We start from the raw sequence: 15,039 nt of genomic DNA on the forward strand, positions 1-15,039 counted from the left end.
ACAAGGTCACGTGTTGCTAGATGCATGGGAAGAGTCCGAAAATGCGAAGGAGACAAAGACTTTTGAGGATCACAAAAAGTTGTTGTACCCCAATTGCAAACAGGGCCACAAAAAGTTGGGTAGCACACTGGAATTGATGCAGTGGAAGGCAGAAAATGGTGTGAGCAATAAGGGATTTGGGCAGCTATTGAGAATCATAAAGAATATGCTTCCCGAGGGCAACGAACTACCCTCGACCACATATAAAGCAAAAAAAAGGTTGTTTGCCCTCTAAGATTGGATGTACAGAAGATACACGCATGTTCTAATGATTGTATCCTTTATTGCGGCAAGGAATATGAGAAATTGGATGCTTGTTCTGTTTGCGACGCATTGCGGTATAAGATCAGACGAGCTGACCCTGGAGATGTTGACGGGGAGCCTGTCAAGAAGAGAGTTCCAGCAAAGGTGATGTGGTATTTTCTTTTAATACCACGTTTGAAGCGCTTGTTCAGAAACAAGGTGCATGCTAAGTTGATGCGATGGCACAAAGAAGAACATAAGCAAGATGAGAAGTTGAGACACCCTGCAGATAGTTCGCAGTGGAAAAACGTTGACAGAGAATTTTCAGACTTTGAGGAGGACGCAAGGAACATAAGGTTCAGTTTAAGCACTGATGGAATGAATCCATTTGGTGAGTTCGGTAGTGCTCATAGTACATGGCTTGTGACTCTATGTATCTTCAACCTTCTTTCTTGGTTGTGCATGAAGTGGAAGTTCATCATGATGCCTGTCCTTATCCAAGGTCCAAAATAACCTGGTAATAACATTGACGTGTATTTAAGACCGTTGGTTGATGAACTTTTACTGCTCTGGAAGGAAGAAGGTGTACCTACGTGGGACAAGGACAAACAAGAGACTTTCATTCTTAGAGCATTGCTTTTTATAACCATCAATGATTGGCTTGCACTTAGTAACCTATCGGGACAAATAAACAAGGGATATCGGGCGTGCACCCACTGTCTAGATGAAACCGACAGCATGTTTTTGAAATACTGTCAGAAGGTGTTGTATATGGCCATTCTTCCTGCGAATCACCCTTTAAGAAGAAAAGGAAAGTATTTTAAAGGGGAGCCCGACACTCATGCTAAGCCTTTGCACCGTATAGGAAAGTGTGTATTTTCTATGATAAAGGATATGAAGGTAGTCTTTGGTAAGGGTTCCGGTAGCCAACTTGTTCCGAACGACGAAAATGGACGTGCAGCCATGTGAAACAAGTCTATAGTTTAGGAGCTACCTTGTTGGGAAGTTCTAGAGGTCCGCAACACAATTGACGTGATGCACCTGACGAAGAATCTTTGCGTGAATCTGCTTGGCTTTCTTGGTATTTATGGGACGCCAAAGGATACATTGGAGCAACGCAGGACTTAAAACGTACGGAAAAATGAGAGAACCTACATCCGGAAAAGAGAGAATGTACAACACTACTTATGTCCTGCCAATTACACTCTCAGCAAAGAGGAGAAAGAAAGCATGTTTGTTTGCTTGAATAGTATGAAGGTCCCGTTTGGATACTCCTCTAATATACAGGGAATAATAAATGTGAAAGAGAAAAAATTCACAAATCTAAAGTCACATGACTGCCATGTCCTGATATCACAGTTGCTTCCGGTTGCACGGAGGGGTATTTTACCAGAGAATGTGAGATTAGCAATCGTAAAGCTATGTGCGTTCCTCAATGAAATTTTGCAGAAGGCAATCGATCCAAACAATCTAATAAAGCTACAGAATGATGTGGTCCAGTGTCTTGTCAGCTTTGAGATGATCTTTCCACCTTCCTTCTTTAATATTATGACTCATCTCTTAGTTCACTTTGTTAAAGAGATAATCATTCTGGGTTCAATGTACTTGCACAATATGTGGCCTTTCGAGAGGCTCATGTCGGTCCTAAAGAAGTACATTCGCAATTGTGCCCGTTCAGAAGGAACCATCACCAAGGGATATGTAACACAGGAGGTCATTGAGTTTTATGTTGATGAACTTAGTCGCCTAGGATCCCCATGTCACGCCATGAGGGTCACGTGAAGGAAAATGGCACACTTAGGGAAAAAAAAAGCTAATATGAACGTACATGAGTTTGAAATCCGCATAGAGGCGACGGTGATGTCCCTTTGCACAGTAGTGTACGTATTGGCAACGGCGAAGACGCGCCATGTCGGTCACCAGGTAAATGAGAAGGATGCAGGCAACCCGTCTGCTACGTGCCTGCATGCCCAAGCGTACATGATCAGAAAGCCGCAACGCGGAACGTACTAAAGATTAAAGAATGTTTCGACTGCACACAACGTGCGCGATGGAAGAGTATCTCGTCGGCGCATGCGTTAATGACTAGCTGATGATGAGGAATTATCATTAGCTAGTCGATCGGCAATGCTACCTTCTTTCTGTGAAGATCAAAAAGTGGGAGAACAAACGGTGTATGTCGACATGTCCGATCTAGCTGATTAATGAACTTATATCAACCAACATTATACGTACAGGGAAATTCCCAACAGTTCAATTTTTTATTTTACGGTCGAGGAGGGTTTTCATTCATGGGCTTTGAGCAAGCCAAACGTTGTTACATCGGCATGTTTACAGCAGGGTTTTAAAATAAAGGGAAATTTGGTTTAAAGTTTTTTTGAGTGGCCAACAGTTCAAAGTCGCTTGAACACTACTACTATATTTGGTTTTATAGAAGACTGGGCGGTTAAAGCTCGGCCCAATTCATCTTGCAGCTCGTGGGCTGCAGAGTTATATCAGATTTGGTCCATTTCGTAGCTCATAGCCCATTCCACTTTTCATCGCTGCTCTCCCCTACTCACCCACACACACAGAGACTCTCTCCCGCGTTACCCACCCAGGCTCCCACAAGAAAATTAGCCTAATGCCACAAAACGCATTGCAACAATATAAACTCTGTTGCAAATAAATTATACATTTAAAATAATCATGTAAACGTGTTGAACAAAAGTTTGTACATCTAGAACAAGTTATCATGGATATGTAACCAATATTATAAAATGATCAAGAAATAATACATGTATACATTAATTGTAACGATAATTGTACAAATGCAGAACAAGTAGAGCACAAAATTTGTACATGTGGAACGTTAAAATATACAAACGGAACAACATTGAAATTAATCGTGAATAATGTGAATTGCTAAAGTATCATAGAATGGAGCAAATCAAGATATGACATGGAACAAATTTAAAAGGAAAAAAAATCATGCTAATCTAACCAAAGATATATACCATTGGCTAAACATACGCATACACACTATGGGCCAAACAGACATGGGCCAAAAAGACAAAAGAAGTGACGGAGAATCCATCTCAATGTAAACCCACCAGTTTTGCACTCGACGTAAAGCCGGACAATATTTTGGTGAACCAGGCCAGGATTGTACTAATGCTATGCCGTTTGCTACTTCCTCCGTTCTATCGTTTTATCTTTTCTAAAAAAAATTAGAATGGAGGAAGTATCTGGAACGGACGAGGTTTACGCCATGTCAGTATTTTTTTCGAATCACACAATACACACGCAGACGCTCACATACACGTACGCACACTCGTCCCTACAAACACTCACACTTTCGAAAGATTGAGCCGATAAATCACGAAATTACTAAGCATCGACAGTAACTGTCGACAGGCAATTCACCTACCTACTGTTAAAAGAATACAAGTGCAAGTCGAGTGCTGTAGCTCAGTTCGCTTATCATGTCAGTCGTTGATATCGGCCACCTAAGGTTAGTTCGCTGCTGTCCTTTTTTAGAAGATTTTCTCTTCTAATGAAGTAACAGTTTTACATGCACAGTTAAAGGATGCTGCTAAATTACAGCCGGCTGTTCTTCTTCTCTCCCGCCGGCTGTTCTTCTTCCTCTTCCTTCCTCTTCTTTCTTCTCGTCGGGTGCTTTCACCTCCCCCGCCGGTGGCCGGCGGCTACCTCGCCGCCATCCTCCCACCCCCGCCGCACCACGACCGCCCTCCACTAACCAGTTCGATTTCTCACCCCCGCCGCCTACCCCGCCCACCAGAGGTCCTCCGCCGCCCGGCGGCCGGCGCCCTCGCCGGCTCGCCTCAGCCGCCCTCAACCCCCTCCTCCACCGGGCCGGCCGCTGCCCCAGCCATCCCTCTAAGGTCGCCGGCCATCGAATCCCCAAATCCATAAAGCCGGCCCCCGCCGCGGCAGCCATTCCCACCCGCGGCGTAGCGCTGATGCGGCCGCCCCCCAGGAGAGGCCGTACCTCTGTCGGAGAGAGGGAGAATGAGGAGAAGCACCTACCTCACTGGCGCCGGTAGCCCACTGATCTGGAGCCGAGGGCTGGGGCGCCCATAGCCAGAGGAGGTGAGGGAGAGCGAGCGAGCGGCATCTGCGAGGAGCGGGAGGAAGACGACGGCGCGTGGATAAGGTGAGAGAATTAGGTGAGGTTGTGGATAGGACCCGCTGTGCTGTTGGGAAAAACAGCCGGCTGTTGGAAAGTCGTTGCCGAGTTTAAAACCCGATATCTTTTTATGCCTGGTGGTTTCGGGTTGTGGGACTTGACTACCGAGCCAAGCCAATCCCCTGCTGTCCTATACCTATACGACCGAGGCTAGCTTGGAACTGGCAACAGGCATTTCATAAAAACATGTTGGCCAAGCAATCACATGTACGATTAAAGCAAATGCCAGAGATGGAACTGCAAAAAGAAACGGGAATCAGGTTACTTGCTAGCATGGTAACGTATTTAAAAAGATGTCAAGTACTAACTTGCTGGAGCACCCGAGTCCCTAAAGCTGCAAGAAAATCATAGCAACAGAGACGTGCTTATCGATAATGCGGCCTTGCTTGCCGAGCGAACCGCTCTGGATTCCTGGTCGACAATGTGTACACAAGAAAGAAGAAAAGAGCCTATCCCAAAGTAACATATAAACAGAGACAGTTTGAAGAGATATCAAAATAAGTCTCAGAGGGTGTGTTTGGTTGGAGAGTAAGGTAGGATAGAATGGTTCAATCCTAGATTTTAGATTTTAGGGATGGAGTGAATCCATAATCTGTATGCTGATACCAGTTTTTTTGTTAGAGTCAATCATCGTGGACAAGGTTCTGACAGGCGATAGAAAAAAAAGAAAGGGACTCGCCAGGGGTGCTGCATTGACAAGACCAACCGCTGTTGACCAGGATTTCCGAAGCCGATAGAAGACCAGACAGGTCCAGTTCAAAACAAAATCGACTCTACCAAATAAGTGAAAGTGTGGGGATTGTATCTTAGGTAGTCTTGAGTAGTTTTCTATAATAGTTCGTATCGTACTCAACTAGGATTTTAGTTTACTCCAGGGTATAAATATAAACCCGTGAGCTCTTGTAAGAACAATCAACAACCAATCAACACAACCCTTTTGGCACCCCACCGCCAAAACCCTTAGAAGTAGGAGCAGAGTAGTTTCAATGAGTTCCTTCCTACGTGTACGGCTGCATCGGTTTTGATCTCTGCGAGCTTGTAAGTACCGTCACCTGGTCATTACGATCCCTATGGGAACTTTCTGAGTTAAGTCTCATATTCCAATATTGGATCGTGTGGCTAGTTATCGAGTTATCTTAAATTGCAAGTAAATGTCCCTAAGCTTCGGTCGATACTTTGCTTGTCTTCGAGGGTGCTCAAGTTATAGAATTTGCTTAGATCCAGTCAGGACTGTTTCCGAGCGCTAACCCGTTATCGAACGCTTTAGATTTGATTAGGTTGTTTGTATCGGCTGGCTAGATCCCACATGCGCTGCTCCCGCTTTAATACATGCTTAGTCCGATAGATCTTTACCCCTGCCCTTTGCAGCGCTAACCATCTGGCCTCTAACGTCACCACGCTACTGCTGGGAGCCGATGCTTCGGTCGAGTCTTATCCATATCCCACGGGAGCGTGATGACGTCACTGAGCCGATAGGAGCGTGTGCGAGACCTCGTGGCTGCGAACTTGCCTATTGAGATTAACCGCCTGAAGTTAATGCTCTCTCACCGGGTTGCCTTGTCTAAATTTAATACCCGATCATAACATTGATTAGGATCCCGTTGCCTTGAGGGGCTTGCAAGCAGCAGGCGACATGCCCTTGGTAATTATTCCCTGGTCCGCTCTACGTGTTGCCGTTGCCCTCTCCTGATCCGCTCGTCCCCGGCCTCAACCCAACTAACTCCATTCAATCTGCTCGTCCACAACCTCTTCCGAGGATCCTCGAGGCAAGGGCACCACGTCCGCCCTTGCCACGAATGTTAGCCGCGGTGGAGCCCGCCGGCTGCCTCCGCGCCGCCCAATGGAGCTCGCCCCCAGCGGCCTCCGCGCCGCTTGATGCAGCTCGCCCGGCAGCCACCTCCGCGCCGCTCGGCCACGCGGCTCCCGTCCGCCTCCGTGCAGCTCACGCGTGTGTGCGACGGGGCTGACGCCGTCCAACTGGGACGAGCGTGTCCAGCTTATTTTTAGCGGACGAGTCCATCCCGAATCATTAGCGAATATTCGCTCCTCGGGACGGCTCTGTCTATGCGCTCGCGAACCAAACTTAAACTTAGGCTATACGTTTACGCGGAACTCGCTTATCTGGCAAGCAGATAAGCCTGCTGTCTGGAGAATCTGTTGTCTAAATAAGCTGGGTATTTGACAATCCTAATTATTATGTGTCGATTGTCTGTCCTGACTGATAAAATGACCTGAATGTCCCTGAGACTGATAATAGTTCATTTTTGTTATGAGTCTGAGGAGAAGATAATAATTCTAATATCATCCACTTATTTTAGGCTGGTAAGCTCATTTTAGGCTGATAGTAAGTGAATTCTAATGTCATCCACTTATTTTTTTTCTTTTTCTTTATTTTTTTTCAGGTTTATCTTCTCTTAGTGAATTTCTCGGTAGAGTTGCTTGTTCGTGAACCAACGCCTGTGGCAGTGTGGGATGGCCGCAGAGGGGCCTGCCGGGGCTGCGGCACCGTGGGCGGCCGCAGACGGCCTGCAGGAGCTGCGGCGGCGTGGGCGGCGCGGAAGGCCGGCGGGAGCTGCGGCAGCGTGGGCGGCCGCGGAAGCTGCCGGCCGCGGAGGGGGTCGGCGGGAGCTACGGCGGTGGCTGGCCGTGGAGGGGAAGAAGACAGCCGCGGAGGGGGCGGCGAGAGTTGTGGCGACATAGCCGGCCGTGGCGCGGAAGAAGACGGCCACGGAGGGGGCCGGCGGGAGCTGCGGCGGCATGGTAGGCCTTCTTGGGGAAGATGGCCGGCGGGTGGCAGGGAGGACGGAGCCGCCCGTCAGAGGGAAGGGAGCCGGTGGAGGGTGGCGGGCGGCGGACGGGGCCAGCGGCGGACGCGGTAGATGGCGCGGGGGCAAGGGGTATCGGGGAAAATCGGATGGCTTGCGGGAGAAGCGCCTCCGAGACCGCTTAGAGGAAAAGCGAACTGCTAGTAGTATTCTGGATTGTGTGAGAAGCGGCTTGGGTGGTAAACGAAAAATAAGCAAGACGTTGGGGTGGACTTATAGCTTATTTCCACCAATAAGCGAGAATAAGTGGATACAAGCAGACCTTAGGATGGCGTCCTACTCCGCTCTGCAAGCAAACACTGACTAAGATCTGGGGCGCTGCTGTACTTGTCGGCAACCTTGACGATCACAAATCCGAGAATCTTGCAATATGACCATTTTACGCAAACATATGTGTTGCAGTACTGCTGTACTTGTCGGCAACCTTGACGATCACAAATCCGAGAATCTTGCAATATGACCATTTTACGCAAACATATGTGTTGCAGTACGTAGTCACTACTATATAAAGCCTCATCCATACCGGCTTCAAAACCACGTCCATACGAGACACCTAAGGAGGTGCCTCAAGGTGTAGTACTCTGGAAGCGACATTACAAATCCTATTGACCATCAGAGATTAGATGCTTCGTCCTTGCCGCATGGCTTCCGATATTAAATCCTACTGAACATCAGAGACTAAATCCCATAGTCTAACCTCCTAGTATGAAGCTGGCTCTTTCCATAATAGTCAATCGAGATAATACTGTGGAGAAAGTTTATGGCATCAAACTTCCGTGATATTTAAGTATTTGTCATTGTTACGAAGGCCTCTCTTTGACATGTCAGTTTTATGTTCCTATAGAATTACTATATCTAGGCCCCGTTTGGATCATTGGAATTGAATTCCATTCCAATAATCATAATTTAGATACAAATTAATTAAGCTAATATAATTGTATGTGGAATATAGTTGTATATTATAGTTGGTGATATGTGAGAGATACTTATATGCTGCATTTCTACTATAGAGAAGTGAGTCCAAGAGCGTGCTATAAGAATTGAATTCCATTCTAATAACCATAATCTATAGAATCAATTTCCATCTCCCACCCCATGAATTTAAGATAGGCTTATATCTAAACTTTGGAAAGTTGTGGAATGCCACATTCCAACATAAATTAGCCTACTCCATTAAATAGATTCCAATTCCTTCAAAATGAAAGGACCCAAACGGGGCCGAAGAGAAATTGGTTATATTTTTACCCTGACATGGTGAGCCACGTCCTCGTGAGCGTGAATCGGCTATGGGAAATTACCTCTGCTTGCTGTCTTCTTCCTCCCATTTTCTCCTTTTTCTTCTTCTTCTCCACCGAAGCCGGCTTTTTCTCCTTGAGCCGTAGCAATGTCGCCTCCTGCAGGCATCACCTCTACTGGACGCAGGAAATCCAGCTGCTCGCACGTACTTGCGAGCACCCCACGACAAAAAGGAATTCATGTTGCTGCTCTGCTTCCCAGTTTTCATGCGCTTGGAGCTCTGGTTACGTGCTTTGTATCAGGAGAAAACTTGGACACAGAGGAGAGGAAAAGTGATTGGTGGAGCTCTAGTTTTCCATGACTCTCCCACACGGTGCAACTGAAGCAGAAACCTGCTAATTCTTCTTGCTCGGCGTTGATCCGGAGTTCCAAGTGGTAGTTTTGGTAGAGGAGATTGGAACTCAATCTTGGTACGGAACAGATCTGGGCGGCCGGCGTTGAGCGGAATGCACCATGCTTCGCGGACGGGTGGTCGTGAGCACAAGCGCGGGGAACCGCGGCGGCGAACTCAAGTGCGCGGAACGGCAGTGTGGTAGCCAGGAAGACAAAGAGGAAGGCCACGTGTTCGGCACCAGAGCTGGGGAACAGGGGCCGCGGCGTCCTCCACGTCACCAGCCACGGAGGCGAGCTTTGCTTCACTGCACGCCATGATGAATTTGGATGAGGAAGAAGCTGTGGGAGATGGAGATGACAGGGTCTACCAGTTACAGAGACAAAGAGAGGGGGCAGAATAGTCATTTCCCGTACCTGATCAATGCTGCCACAAAGCTGTGGGTGGTCACGTCACAAAAAATTAGCCAATTTCTATTTTTTGACAAATGTGTAGGAGCCCAAAAAGGAGGAGGGTCATTCGTAAAGATAGCAAATACTTAAATATCCTCAAACTTACGCATACGAATTAGCCAAACAGCATACTTATATTATATGGTTATTAAGTTCAACTGCGAGCTACGAATTGAAAAACAAAACAGTATCGCAAAAAAAAGGGAACAAATAATTGCTCGTACTAGATTGGATGTTTCTTATGGAGGGGGCCGGCTGGAGTCGTTCGGCGAACGAGCAACTTTTTCTGATACGGCAGTGCATGCAACGGCCCACGGGACGGCGCAAGCAAAGAACATATTCGAAGTCCTTTGTGGAGAAGAAACCAAAGTTGGCATCGTCTGAAAAGAACTAATTCATATATGTGTATACTTTGAATATGTTCTTTGCTCTAGCTCTAAGCTAGCTGTTCAGAGCAGAGTATACAATATATGAACAGCTAGAGCTGTCGACAGAGGCACACAATCACCACCTCCGCATGCGAGAAGCGCATGACCATGGAGCAGCATTACTTTGCGCCTGCGCCTGCGCCTAGCCAAAAGGTAAGATTAACTTCGTTATCTGCTACTACACAAAATATTGTATTTTTTTTTGCCCTAGAAAAGATTGTCTTTTTTTTTTTCCAATACAAAACCTTCATTCTGGTATTCCTGATTCGTCCCTTATCCTCCACATACTGCTGCTGAATTTTTTGGTCGATGGCCAATCGATCGAGGTAGTAAAAACAGAACCCAATTTGTTTAGACCCTGGATGCTAGCTGCCACAAAATTTTGTTATATATGTTAGTTTAGACTCAGATGCATGGCGGTAGAAAACATGCAAATTTTTGTGTCGTTAGACAAATTTCCATACTACAATAACCATTAATTGTCACTAGGATATATAGTTGTGTAAGGAAAAACGGTTAAAGCTACATGTTGCTGACCATTTGGCCAACTCGAAAAGGCCATCATCAAACGTCACTACCACAGTGACATGCAGTATTCTCTCTCTTTTGTCCATTGTGACGTGTCCACCTGTAATCACAGTGCTTCACCTGATTTTTTTTAGTGGCTCATCAAATTGTTCAAATATTTGTTTTGAGAGGAACCATGTCAGGAGTACTTATATGTTCCTGTTTAATTGCATCAATTAGGTCAGATGTCCCGTGTCTGCAATCTTGGAGCTCATCCAACGCACCGCAGTGATAAAACCGCACGTGCTGCGAGTGAATGTGCTCACGCTGGGCAACGCCATCCTGGCCGGAATCCTAGTCGGAATAGGCACATACGGAACTCGTTATCGGCACCGTGCCTTTGTTCGAGCCCTATTTCAGGGAGCCACCACCTTGTTCCTGCCGATCCTCTCCTATGTTGTTTCCAGTGCCTCAGCCACCGTTTCCACCTTTCGACAATCAACACCTGGTTACATCGGTGATCCTTCAGAAATCGCATTTAATTTCGGGTGCGATGCATCCAAGCACTTGTTTATAGACCTAATTTGGGCAGGCCTTGTAAACATTGTTGGAATCATTACATGTACAATGGTCGCTGCCACTGACAGAGAAGGTCGAAACATTGGGCTCCCTATGGCACTGCTTGTACAGGCAATTTGGTCGTGTTACCTTGTGGTATCACTGAGACCACAAATAGAAGCCTTCTTGGAAATCCCATACATGCTCTTACCCACAATCTTTGCTCTTTTCTTTGCTAAAATGGCTCTAAGGTATTATGCATTCCTAAAGGCCCGGCGTTCTGTTGCACTTGGACACAATCCCCCTCTTATTGTTGGATACATAGAGCAACTGCACAAGGGGAGTAGATATTGTATACCACAAACAGTTGAGCATTGTCCTCCTCCACTTGTAGTTACGGGAGAGCACAGGCATGATGTAGTGAAGGTTCCTCATGGTTTCTTCTTCAAACGGCTGCACCACAACCAAGATGACAGCATGACCACGATGAGCAATTATTCTGGCTTGGTAACTGTTGACAAAATCTGGCTGTCAGATAACAAGATTCTGACATCAGCACCATGGCTCAAAGATGTATGCCTTTCATTCTCATTGTTCAAGTTGTTGCGGTGTCGGTTTGCAGGCTACAGTGTTGCTGAAGCAGGCTTTCAGGAAGCCTACAGCTTCTTCTTGCATGTGTTGCTCAAGGACAAGGACCATGAAAGAGTGTATGGCGTGATAACTGATGAGCTCTCTTTTCTGCATGATTATTACTATTCATCCATCCCAATCCACTACTCAAACTTCTGGTTGCCCATGCTAAACATCTTTGTTTCACTGTTGACTATAATCTACTGCTTATTACTTGCTCGATTGGGCATACCTGAGTTCATCACAGACATGGAATATCATTCAGCTCAGGTTCACTGCTGGATTTCTTGCTCTGCTTATGGTCATAATTTTAATGGATATTATGACCGGTGGTCGGTGCGTTTTGGAAATATAGCGTTTGATGCTGTTCCGGTAGCGATAGTCGTTGTAGTGGTTGTGCTTGCTGAGGCAAGGGAGATTGCTACCTACATCTGCTCTAAATGGACTAAAGTAGGACTCATCAGCTATGTAGTAAACAACCATGATAAGTGGCAGGGATCTCCTTCCATGCAAGAATGGATTGGGCGTGTGCTGAGATGCCGGTGCAAGCTGATGAAGCATTGGGATGACAAAATGAACCAATGCTCGGTGTTAGTGCTCCACCCAAGAAGAAGTGATCCAATAGTGTCCCTTATCTCGCGTCTCCTCCATTTGCCCGACAGGAAGAGGAATGTCAAGGTGCCAAGGGTGGTGAAGGCTGCCATTGTCGATGCGCTCAGAAGCAACAACAACAACAATGGGTTCCTGGCTGACCCTGCAACGTTTCTCCGGCAGAGCCTAGAAGACAGAAGCGGCACCTTCCTTTGGGCCTCCGACGGCGAAGGTATTGCTGATATCATACTCATGTGGCACATTGCAACAGGCATCCTTGGGGTGAGGCGCCAGCACCAACAACCTCCTTCTGGCGACATGATTGTTGCCACACACTTGTCACGGTACTGCGCCTACTTGGTGGCGTACGTGCCGGAGCTGCTTCCCGACTACGATAAATGGAGTAAGGGCTTGTACATGGCAGTCAAGAAGGACTCCATGCGTGCTCTGGCTGGCAGGGCAGCACGGCCGGCGGCGGAGTCGGAGTACGACAAGCTGGTGTCGTTGCTGCAGGAAAGGGCGGAGAATGAGGTGCTGAGGAACGGCGTGAAGCTTGCCGAGAAGCTGGAGCGGGAAGGGGAGGAGGCGGCGTGGAGGTTGCTCGCTGGATTCTGGTCACAGATGATCCTGTACATCGCTCCGTCGGAAAACCTCAACGGGCACGCGGACGCCATTGCCCGGGGCGGCGAGCTGATAACATTCGTCTGGGCACTGCTTATGCACGCGGGGATTGCCAGGAGGCCGGCTACTGGCGAAAGAGTTTGATGGCTACCAGCATTCTCATTGTTGATTTGGGAGTGTTTGACATTTTTTTTTAATGCTAAGAGCAGGACGTCCGGAATAAAAAAAATCGGACGCTCCGACATATGTTTTAATAGTTGATCTTCGATGTTGCAGTTATGGTTTCCGCATGTTTTAAGGTGAATGTTGCATGAACACTATTGCATGAAACATAGTGTTCATGTTGCGGCGGGAATTTTCTATCCCAGAGTCAAACTACTTAATTAGTTTTTTCGCATATTTTTCAATGTTGCACCTATAGATTTTCGATGTTGCAGGCGCTGTGTTTCGATATTGCAACGGAGCGTCCGATGGGAAACTTCCCATCAGACGTCTGGGCACTAGCAACGCTGTTTTTTTTTTTCCATTACGGTGCTGTTGTGATTGTGTACTACTGACTGCTGGTTGTGGCGTGTTGCTGCGTGAGGACTGCTGTTTGGGTGTTGTTGTGGCCAAATAGATGATTGATGATTGCATGATTGATTGGTGCCGTAAATTATGATTGATTGCTGCCTAAAGTTACAGTGCACTATAACACAAAAATTCTGGGTATTTGTATTCCAATGCATATGCACTTGAATTTGGTCATGCATTTTCATATGAATTCTTATGTGACGAGTTTGCATCTCAACTTTTGCAACAAAGTACATCTAAGGATAAATTATAAATGTGCATCATTTCAAAGTTTTAGAGATTTCTAAGTATATTGTTTAGAGGGTTTTCATGTTTCCACCAAAAATACGGTTTCCACCGAACATTTCCCCAGCAAGGATAATCATCAAGCATATTTATGCCGGTGTGTCACGGATAAGCAGAAAAGAATGAGGGTTTATCTTGTAGTGATTTCTTCATATCTCTCCGTATCTATTTCAATTAACTGATATCTGTTATATTTATTTGTATCTATATCTCCTATCTTTATTTCTCCATCGTCCTTATATATTTATATCTACCAATATCTCTTCTCTACTTCTCTATCTCATTTCTTTCTATCTCTATTTCAATTGATTCTAATATTGATTATATATGTCTAGGCAATCTTCCATAGCATATGACTATTAATTACAATATAAATTATTTGTGAATCAAATCTTTCATTGTATATGCCAATTAATTATGGTATTAGTTATATTTATCTAGGAAATCATTTATAGTATAATTAATTAATTATGATATCATTGTTTTTATCATATCTGTTCTGTATGGACTATATATCCGAACCATGAGGCGACAATTCATACGGTTATCAGACACATTCAGACGACGATCGTCACGTAGAAGTTACTTGGATCGATCTCATCCATCAGACCATCACCGACGATGGCCAAGTACATGAAGCACACCATGATCCAAGGACTCTGGCTGCTTTCCTTGGTTATTTTGGCATCATCATGGACTGTCATGCATGCACGCGTAATCGGTAATCAATCCATCAAATCCATTTTCTTTTGATGTAAATATACACAAATATAGCGTTCATACTGATGAAGTTGCATGTCATTCGATTGATCTTTGTTAGCGAAAACCGAAGCCGACAGCAACACTAGCGATGGAGAAAACCCTGATTGCCATTGTTACACAATGCCACTTGCTTTTTACTGCTGCAACTGCGGGCTTAAGTGCTATGGCAGCATGGCCGAGTGCCAAATTCAGTGCCACAGACGAACAAGATGATGGAACTGCGGGAAAAGATTAATAAGAGGCTACGTGCTTTCTCCAGTTCTCGTAGATGCAGATAATGAAGGTGTTCTTCTACCTAACCATAGCATGTATACCAAGGATCAACGACAATTTAATTAGAATTTCCTTACAGGCTACCGAGATGTAATCCCTCATATGCCATCATTGTATCCATGATACGTGCAGTGGGAGCCCCCACACTCACTGGTGACGGCATATATGATGAATTTCGAGTATAACCAGTAGTGTGCGAGGAATTATTCCCTTTAATTTACTCGTGACTATTAGGTGCCCCAATTTAATTTGCTGCCTATCCTCTGAGGATAAAGAAATGAGAAAGGAATTGAACACATATTGTCTATATACCTACATGTGCTGCATATGCAATCGTTTACGTGCATGGAAGTTCAGCCATGGACCCATAGTGTACATGCATGAAGGTGAATCATCGAGAGGGTGATCCTCTGGTAGGAGTATGAACTCCACGGAC

The 15,039-nt window shown here is 45.9% G+C and overlaps 1 protein-coding gene and 1 long non-coding RNA gene across 2 annotated transcripts; one reads left to right on the forward strand and one right to left on the reverse strand.

Annotated features, from left to right (window-relative positions):
- Positions 1 to 1,801: 1,801 nt before the first annotated feature.
- LOC101783412 lies at positions 1,802 to 4,548 on the reverse strand. Its single transcript, XR_215369.4, has 2 exons — positions 4,312 to 4,548; positions 1,802 to 2,244 (listed from the first exon to the last, which is right to left on the reverse strand). It is a non-coding gene; the product is annotated as an uncharacterized LOC101783412 (long non-coding RNA).
- Positions 4,549 to 9,847: 5,299 nt separating this feature from the next.
- Positions 9,848 to 13,139, forward strand: LOC101783679. Its single transcript, XM_004972786.3, has 2 exons — positions 9,848 to 9,956; positions 10,551 to 13,139. Exons 1-2 carry the CDS (start codon positions 9,906 to 9,908, stop codon positions 12,852 to 12,854), a joined length of 2,355 nt encoding a protein of 784 aa, XP_004972843.1. The 5' UTR covers positions 9,848 to 9,905; the 3' UTR covers positions 12,855 to 13,139.
- Positions 13,140 to 15,039: the final 1,900 nt, after the last annotated feature.

Source organism: Setaria italica, chromosome VI (assembly GCF_000263155.2).
Source record: "Setaria italica strain Yugu1 chromosome VI, Setaria_italica_v2.0, whole genome shotgun sequence".
NCBI lineage: Eukaryota > Viridiplantae > Streptophyta > Magnoliopsida > Poales > Poaceae > Setaria > Setaria italica.